Genomic DNA, 10,000 nt, shown 5'->3' with positions numbered 1-10,000 from the left:
GCTAAGCAACACGAGGCCCAGCAGGCGGCAGACCAAGCCCCTGCACCGGAGCCAGCCCCCGCCAAGAGGACCGCGAGGAGGCAGTGGAGCATTCAGGGTAAGGCACTGTGTCTCAAAAAAAGTCTCAAACTACTCAAACCTGAGGTATCACTTGGATTGTGTGGTTACATGAGTGGAAACATATTGAATGATGTCATGTAGTATATTGCTAAGGCAATTATTAGATAAATTGACATTATTCAGAGTATGTCAGTTTATCCAGAATAGTTTAAGTATATTGAACGTCACTTAGTTTTTTTTGATCAGTTGTAGCACTGGGAATTTACTCAAGAAACTTTTCACAGGACCCAACTGCACTAGAAATAATATTGATTGTTGTGCCCAAGAAGTGTCATTTAGTAATTAAGTCCCCCAATATCTGTTATTGCAATGTTTCTAGGGTAATGGGCTTACAATCACAGACAAGCAGGTATGTATATATTCAAGAAAATGTTTTTGAGTACAGCCCTGTTGTCACAAAGATTGAACAGAAGACTGGCAGAATAAAAAGAATTATAGAAATTGGCACCTTTTTATATTATTGCATTCTATCCAAAATTAAAAGTTCAGCTTAAATGTTTTTTTTTTTTCCCTTCTGTGTGGGAGAGTTTTATTTATCACAAATCAACTTTTTATTTCAACTGATTCATTGATATGGAAAAAGTGTTTTATAGTTATATTATAATTCACCTGTAGAGAATAGTTATTAGTAAGATGTAAGTGCTTTTAGGTGAATATGTCAAAAAATAATTTATACAGTTAATTCTCAAAATTCTGTAGTGAAGATAATCTTTTGCATTTTATGTATATGCCTTTTTTAAAATTTTTGGCGTATTGCAGAAGGACCTCGGGGAATTTTGCGTCGGATGAGAAGCCAGTTAGCAGAAGACGGCTGTCCAGAGTCTCAGCTGATCATTGGAAAAACTCTTTTGGAACAAATCAGTGATGGTAAATTTTATTATCATAATTTTGATTTTTGAAGATAATGTAATCTGAAAAGATAAAGACTTAATGACTAGGAAAGAAAGTGTATTGATACTTCCTTTTTTAGATTTAACCATAAAATTTGTGTTAAATTATGCAGTATGATTTTATAGAAATGTTTTCTTTACTGTACATAATTGTATTTAAATTTTTAGAGAATGAGATTGATGAAGAAGGAGCGAGACTTGCTGTGTATTGGCTGAGTCGTGCATCCTTCCAGGGAAACACTGAAGCCACAAGACTCTTACAGGATTGTATGGATAAAAATGTTGGTGAGTATGCTCTCTCTCTCTCTCTCTCTCTCTCTCTCTCTCTCTCTCTCTCTCTCTCTCTCTCTCTCTCTTTCTCTCTTTTGACTTTTGACTTTTAACTTTGACTCTCTTCCTCACCTTCTCCCCCTCCCCCCCTCCCCCTCCCCCCTCCCTCTCTCTCTCTCCCTCCCTCCCTCCCTCTCTCCCTTCCTCCCTCCCTCCCTCCCTCCCTCCCTCCCTCCCTCTCTCCCTCCCTCCCTCCCTCTCTCCCTCCCTCCCTCTCTCCCTCCCTCCCTTCCTCCCTCCCTCTCTCCCCTCCTCCCTCCCTCTCTCCCTTCCTCCCTCCCTCCCTCCCTCCCTCCCTCCCTCCCTCCCTCCCTCCCTCCCTCCCTCCCTCCCTCTCTCTCTCTCTCTCTCTCTCTCTCTCTCTCTCTCTCTCTCTCTCTCTCTCTCTCTCTCTCTCTCTCTCCCTCCCTTCCTCCCTTCTTCCCTTCTTCCCTTCCTCCCTCCCTTCCTCCCTTCCTCCCTCTCTCTCTCTTTGTGTCTCTGTCTGTCTCTCTCTCTCTCTCTCTCTCTCTCTCTCTCTCTCTCTCTCTCTCTCTCTCTCTCTCTCTCTCTCTCTCTCTCTCTCTCTCTGCCTCTCTGCCTCTCTGCCTCCCTGCCTCCCTGCCTCCCTGTCTCCCTGTCTCCCTTCCTCCCTTCCTCTCTCTCTTTTGATTATTCTTAATTACATGTAAGGCCAACTAATGACAATGATACCTTTATTGAATAATTCTGCATTAATAAGGCACACCACTTTTGAATCTCTTATAATGCCTTAACTTTAATTTTGATTGCTTCTTGCAGGCATTTGTGAACACAACTACCATGAAGTCCGTGAATGTCTTGCAATGGACCAGCAAGAAAAGTTGGCTAGAAGGGCCGCCCGCATGCTTTTCACCAGGTCAGTATTTATAAGGGACAGGCAAGAAGTGGATATTACTATTAATTCCATAACCTTTGGAAGTAATCAGAGCACAGTATTAGTTTTCAATACAAGCATTGGAAAACAAGGGTGTAGTTCAGCTTTGGAAGGCTGCAGCTCAAGAAGTAGCCATATAATTCCAACCCTGTAGAAATGCAGGATAAAGAGTAGCCTTCATGGCATGTGTAATAGAGTGAATAATTTTAGTGATCCCCCTAGAAAGAAGCCTTTCTGAGGGGGCACTTGAATTTTGCAAATGAATGATAAAAAATAGACGGCAGTAAGCCTTAAAACTTTCCAAATGAATAGATATTCTTGTTGCCTTCTTTGTGTGTTAAAAAGATTTGATGAATGTTATAACATCACATCACGTCATTCAATTGGAGTCATATAGTGTTCTCAATTCGTAACACTAGTTTAGTTAAATCTGTGAATGACCATTTGATATCTTTAGTTCAAAAACAATTTTGTATGCCATATATCATATATGGCATGATGTCAAGCAAAGTCAAGTTTACTGTAACATTCCCCCTGTTAGTTCAGAAATGCTTCATGCTTTTGATAATATATAAGCTTTTGGGAGTTGCTAAAAAAAATAACGATAATAATAATAATAAACCCTCTTAGACCAAGTAGATCCAACTGATTTCAAATAATCTGTGAATAAACAGACAAATTTATTTATCACAGATGTAATAAAGTTTAAAAGATATCACATGCTTGCATCTCTCTTCACTAACAGAGTGTAGCAATTTAATCATCAAAATATTTCAACAACTACTGTATACAAAGGCAAGGCTGAGTCATGAAGTACCTGTTGCTAGATGAAAATTTGTTGATGTTTTTCTGTCATTCCTGTCATATATTGTTTCTGAGGGGTTTGAGACTTCCTCTTGTTCCCGTTATTACCTATGATTAGTATAATACATAAAGAAAGGACCTAGGTTTTTTCTTTTTTTGGGGGGGTGTTATTATTATAGAGATGTTATATTTTGAGTTTGGTTTCATTTGGGAAATAAAAGACTGATTTTTCTTAAGAAATAGATAAATAAATAAAAAATTAAAGATAATGGTGGCGGTCTCCATAAATGTAATGAGAACTATAAATGGTAAGAAAGGATGTAATGAAATTGTTGGAAGTCAATTCTCAACATGAACATGGGAATGGTTGACTGATTTCTCTTGGATCGTGCATGTATAGATTGAAGTTGTAGAGTGATATTAATAGCAAATAGTAATAACTGAAATTTATAATGATGTTATTATATATATATTTTTTTTTTCTTTTCTTTTCTTTTTAAAATGCCAACAGTGTGAGTGATGGAAATGACTTCATCACCAGCAGCAGACTTGGTGTGAAGATGCAAGAAGTTTTGGCAGGAACTGAACAACCTGATGATTCTGGGGTAAGAGCTGTAGGTCCTATCTAACTGAAATACGAATTAAGAGATAGATGTATATTATGTTGTCCTTTTACACAGAATAAAGTTAAGGTCCTTTGTAAAGATATTTCTGAGTGCCATTATTTACGTATTCTTGTTTTATTCTTATTTTATGACAGGTCATAATATTGATAAACATTATACAGTAGAGGAAAAAGTATGTTTTTGAAGATTATTCATTAGAGTTATTGACCTTTGAATGATGATATTAATAAGAGAGAAGAAATCAAATGACTACAGAAGTTTTTATTTCTCAGTGAATTAGGTATTACACATATATGTAATATGACTGAAAAGATACTAGAATAGATAGCAAAATGATGTATGTGCAAGTAACTCTAATCCACTACTTTCCAGGACTCACTACCTGTGGACAGCAACAGTGACTTGGAGGAGCGATATGGAGGAGAGAGATTTAGTGAAGAGCACCTAGTATCTGCTGCTGTAATATACTGCAATGGCCGAGTTCCTCCCATTCATCATTTCATGAATCAAGTCTCACAAAATGCACATTCACACCAGATTCTTAATGGTTTACTTTTGCCAATGAGAATCTTAAATAAAGTTTATCAGAGTTGTTTACAGTTTCTTGGTGTTACATTTACAAATTACGTGAAGTATCTGTTGAATATCTTGACACCATTTACTAGTACACTTATTGTATGTCTAATATCAGGTTTGATATCACTAGTAGGTGTCAACAGAGCATTTTCAGCATTCCCCCTTTTTATATCTTGTATATCCTTGTTGGTAATGATGGTGGCCACAGCACATTTGCTACTGAATAGAAAACACTTTGACAGTTTTCATTCGTGGTCTATCCTTTTCTCACATTACTGTCCAGAACTTGACATTGAACATGCTGAAGGTAAATTCAAAGCAAGATGTTGGAAACCATATGTTGCTCTTTTTTTATCAGTAGTTATATATTTAGGAACTGTTCCATTAGTGTCACCTAAGCTTGTGATTTGCTTTTTGCCTGTGATGTATATTTTCACAATTTTAACGTTGTTCTTAATTCCAGAAAAGTTAAAGGTTTGGCAATTCATATCTCTGAGTATATATGTTATGGCAGTGACTCCAAGTGTGCATGAAAGTGTCAGCCAGTGGCTATTCACCCTTGCAAAAGGAACTGGTGCAGAAGAGTTACTAGTTGAACAACATATTGACATTGGATGGCATGTAAAATTGCATTTAGGTATTGGACCATTTCTGCATCTCATGTGGTGTAACTTGCAAATACTCATATGTGTTACTAATAAACTAAGTGTGCTTCCACCGCATCTTGTTACTATTACATGGTGCCACTTGGCAGTAATGGCTTCTTACAAGATAGCAGAACCATCCAACCTTTTATATCCTTTAGCTGCATGGTCACTGATAATGATGTTGCCAAGTATAGCTTCTCTCTTCTTTCTTTTTGGGCCCGGACTAATGTTTGCTTATGTATGTCTTCATGTAGGGATCGATGGTCAGTTAGCACTGTTTGTATTCGGAGCTTGCATAGTTACCACTTGCATTCTGAAATTATGGTTCCCCAAACTTTTAATTTTTGTCAAGCTAATCATAACTATTGGGACTGTAATTGCTATTTTACATCCAGATTTGATTTTGGCAGTTCCAAATGCAGTTTATTCAAATTTACAATGGGAGAGTTACAGGAATGTTTGTGTACCTTCAAAAGATTCAGCAGCTCTTACTGTTCATGGTTGTCTTCCTTTACAAGGAGTCTTTGTAAAGTGGCATGGATCAGTGTCAGCAGTGAACATTGTTAGTGTGTTCAATTTACCTGAAATTGCCTTATCAGTTCTTCCTTTTGTTCTTCGGAAACCCTTAAGGTGTTACTTTGGTAAAACGTTATCCCAGTGTCCATCACCCAAAGAAAAGACATTACAGATTGAACGATGCCACACGATTCATTCCGTTTTAGGAGCAGATGCTTGCACTCTAGACAGCTGGAATGAATACACGTTTGAAGTTACAGTAGCAATGAGTTCCTCAGTGTGGAAATTTGGAGCTGAAGGATCACAAGTGACTTTGCATGCAGATAATACTTTTCAAAAATTCTTATTAGGACTACAAATTGATGATGAAATTGAGTTTATAGGTTCTCTGTCAAATGGTATTGGTACTTCCCAACCAAGTTTACATTTGACATCAATTTCCTGTATAAACTGTAAAGTAAAACTCCCCTCTGTAAAGAAAATTTATTTTCATATTGACTTTGATGTGTGGGTTATTCCAGCCTTCATTTTTAACTTCTTCATGGGCCCAACACTTACTATCTAATTTTTTTTCACTTGTGTGTGTGTGTGTGTGTGTGCGCGTGCGTTGGGGTGCATGCGTGTGCATAAATCTAGAATTGCAATATGTATCTTTAGGGGAAAAGAAATATCTAAATGGTCAGTAGATTGCATTGAATTTGGAAAATGTATTTGAACCAGATGTCTTATTTGTAGATTACATATTACTAAAATGTACTAATATTTATTTAACAAAGTTAACCATGGTATGACGTTCCAATTCTGGTGATTGCAAAAACAAACCACCACCACCACCTGCTAACAACAACAAAAAATGCTGAAGTTTTAGTTTTATAATGGAAAAAATAATTTGTTACTTTGGCATATTTAGCCAGAGAATGCAGAGGATGTCTACGGGTTTGTTTAACATGTATGTAGTATTGAGAATTGTAATTGCTGCTCTCTATGGTACACAATTTTTTTTAAATATTACAGAAGTTACAAAATTTGCCTTTGCCTATGTGGTTTATACACTAAAGAGTCCTTGAGAAGATGAACCCATATATGGGGTATATGTGAATTTATGTCCAAGTTCAGAAGTATCCATTTATTTTACTTCATGTCATTTTGCAGTCTATGCAGTGTTACAAGCTCATCCAATCATGAAAGAATGTTAAGAGTTTTGGTGAAAGGTTTCTAAATATTTTTAGATATGTTATAGATGAATGTTGTTTGTATAATTGAGGTATTCACTTCTGTTGTTTCAGTTTTCATTTGATTATATGTTGTTCTATGAAGTATTGTTAACTGTGTGTTTGGTGGTGAATATTGAAGTAATACATGTTTATTTGTTTTTATGTCGTAAAGTATGATTACGTTTGTTTATGCAAGGAAACAATCATCAATAATGAATTACTCATGTATGTGGGTCCTAGATTACTGACCAGAAGTCTCTTTCTCCGTGGACCAGAACATAATTTCTGATTGTTATAGATTTATTCAGCTTATTAATCAAAGTACAAGGAAAGGTGTTATAACAGTTTTAGATATATTCTATCACAAAAATTTAGAGTTGGGTATAGATTTTTTTATAGAGTTGATTCTGAAATGTACATGTTAATCAAGTGTATGAAAATGGTGTCTGTCGGTTTTATACATATCTTTTCAGAAACTGTTCATTGATGATAAGTGTGTGCTACAGAAGGGCTGGCTTGAGAGCAAATCAAGATGCATACAGTGGTCACTTTTGAACAAACTGGTGACAAATAATATGCTATCATGTCATGGGGAATAATCACAGATGCTGGGTAATGCCTTTAGTCTGTCCTAATGGAGGGAATGAGATTGAGCATGGCCTACAACAAGCCAGACTATTGCCCAGGCACACAAATGTAAACCTATTCTTACCTTACTTCACAAAAAAATTTACCCTGTGTTATCTGGTTAACGAGGAAGCTGGGTGATGATGATCTCAACTGTAGATATTCTTGCCTTGTTGAGCAGAGTATTAAGAGGTGCTCGTCAATTTATGTACTATATTATAAGTTGCACATTTTGATTTATTGATAAGTAAAAATGATAGGTAAGGTTTCATGAAAGTTGTCTACAATTGTGACTGTTTTCAGTCCTGTATTTTTTGTGAATTTTTGTTGTGCACAAATGGCACAAGTGCTTAGCCAACAGGGAATCAATTAACAGGCCTTATGTGATCTGATTTCCTATTTCCTTGAATTTTCAAGAATTTTTTTTTTTTCTAATGATATTGATATCCATGTTTTTATCATTATTAATGACATTATGATTGTTAAAATGATATTAAAATTCCAGTAATGATAGGCTATAAAAATTCTTTCCTTGATGGCTTAGTACTACTGGGGCCATCTATGTGTAACTACAGCTAAGAAACTAAAATTACAGTGGATGTGGTATGTATGTCATGTCATCTGCACACAGTAGGTTAAAGGGTTTAGGGTTTACCAAGTCATGACATTGATATTCAGGTGAAAAAGAAAATTAAGTGTTTGTGAAGATGGTCCTGATAATAAAAATAACCTCTGAATACTCTTCTGATGCATCAGATTTCAAGATATTTTTGAAAATAGGTTTTTAATGCAGCTTGACAGAGATCTGAAGCAAGTAAGTTATAAGAAATGAATATTTGGTAACTTGAATGTCTTAATGTAACTTTAAATTGAGAAGCTTTTCCTGATCATTTTGTAAAAAAATGATTATGCAGCTTTAAGAAATAGTGATATATCAAAGTAGGCAAACTACTAACATATGCTACATTGGAAATGAAACTTGGAAATTTGCATTTTTTTGATCAAGAGGATGGATTTCACTGCCTAAAATCTGTGATATACCAGTGATTTGCTCATGCTAAGAAGAATATAACATTTTGTTTAAGAACAATATTTTGTACACTTACAGATTCTCAGCTTTTAGTGTTCGGGCAACAGCTATTTTCTGTTATGTTATGTTGTTTTGGTTTCTTTAAGTGAACGGGAGAAGAAAAATGATTGTTCTTGAAAAAGTATGGTGGTGATTGTATTTACAGTATTTTCTCTCACTTTTGATATGTGATAACGATTGTATTTTTAAAAGATTTTGTAATATGAATTATGTTCCCAGTATGATATTAAAAATACTAAGTTAATGTAAATGACTTTTATGTAATTGTAATTGTTGGATATGGAATAGTTCCAGATACATTGCCAGAATTTTGTTTCCATAAAATACTGTACTTTGGGTTTATATAGTGTTAATTTTCTTTATATTGTAAGTCACATCTAATATTTTTACTATTGCTTTCTGAGGTATTGGATATAATTTATTCCTGTTACTCTTTCAGTTCACTTGATTTATGTTCTATATGCTTTAGTAACCATCACTAGTCACTTGATAATAAAGCTGTGGCTTTGTTTTTCTCCTTTTATTACATTCTGCAAATGTGTTTTCTACTAGGAAAGAATTATTGAAAGAAAAGTCAAAATCATATTCAGCATTCTCTTTAAAAAATTGAGGCACAGGTTTGCCACTGAAACTTTTTTTCTGCACTGTATACATCTTACATACACTTCACCATTGGCTATTTTAGGTTACAGTGCTGCCTGTTATATATATGTTGTATATCCATTCCTGAACAGATTGACAGTCCTCATCTAATTTAACATTCACTTATCTATAAGCTATTTAGTAACTAGTATGCTGAATTAGTAAACCCTTGTTGCCTTGTGCAGATATAATTGCTTAGATAGTGAAAAATTCTTTTTTCTCTTATGGCATAGTCAAAATTGTCCTTATGTAGTTCAAAACAGGTGAGAAAGTGAATACAAAATAGGTGTAATTAAAGGATACAAAAGAACGGATAAGACTTTTCTTGTTAAAATATACATCTTTTTTTAGGGACTGATATGAAATTTCACATGATATTTTGCTGAGAATAATGTTGACATGAAATGTATTAAATTGGTCCTCCTCTCTCTTAGCATGTGTTAAAACCACCACAGTCACATCAGAGTTGTGTATTAAAACAAGAGCAGTCAGAGAAATATGGACTCCTTTGTATTTTTATATGTTAACATTCTGAAAAAATAGCACTTGAACAATGAAAGGGCTTTCTCATGTAATTCCAGTGGCAGCTCCACGAGCTAGAGGCCAGTCAACTTGACGCATTTTTGGCAATATCATTTATTGTATGTGAACTACTTCACTACCCAAAACTCTCTAGGACAGTGGCATGGAGTGGGAGATGGCACCCAAGGGCCCTCATCCCCCTTCAGTGACAAAGAAACTCATGGAGGCTGTTGAAGAAAGACCAGACTTTGTTCATGCTGGGGACAGAATAAGAGAGAAATAATAGCTTCTCCTCCCAAGAGGAAAGACGCACCTTCCAAACAAACCCACAACAGACACCTCCAAAACAATGGAGTTCTTAATGAGAACCATACCCAGAAGGGGTCCAAGACCACCAGAGTTTTCCCTAATAGTGGGCCAACCCCTTCACATTCACGTGAGGAATTTGGCACTCCCAAGAACTGCCAGAGTCACAGCAGTAACATCATTTTGGGGGACGAC

At 35.8% G+C, this 10,000-nt stretch overlaps 1 protein-coding gene across 1 annotated transcript in view; it reads left to right on the top strand.

Annotated features, from left to right (window-relative positions):
- Window positions 1-8,846, top strand: part of LOC125035240 (wolframin-like) — an 8,882-nt gene extending 36 nt beyond the window's left edge. Inside the window, exons 1-6 of the mRNA XM_047627503.1 lie at window positions 1-97; window positions 880-987; window positions 1,179-1,295; window positions 2,121-2,217; window positions 3,551-3,644; window positions 4,038-8,846. The exon at window positions 1-97 is cut by the window's left edge and continues 36 nt beyond it. Of these exons, the coding sequence (XP_047483459.1) occupies window positions 1-97; window positions 880-987; window positions 1,179-1,295; window positions 2,121-2,217; window positions 3,551-3,644; window positions 4,038-5,969 (2,445 nt within the window). The 3' untranslated portion in view covers window positions 5,970-8,846. The remainder of the gene's footprint in view (window positions 98-879; window positions 988-1,178; window positions 1,296-2,120; window positions 2,218-3,550; window positions 3,645-4,037) is intronic.
- The last annotated feature ends 1,154 nt before the right edge of the window (window positions 8,847-10,000 follow it).

The sequence above is a fragment of the Penaeus chinensis genome, chromosome 19 (genome assembly GCF_019202785.1).
Source record: "Penaeus chinensis breed Huanghai No. 1 chromosome 19, ASM1920278v2, whole genome shotgun sequence".
Lineage (NCBI taxonomy): Eukaryota > Metazoa > Arthropoda > Malacostraca > Decapoda > Penaeidae > Penaeus > Penaeus chinensis.
The sequence above is the reverse complement of the archived record's forward strand: the minus strand, read 5'-3'. Positions and strand labels throughout refer to the sequence as shown.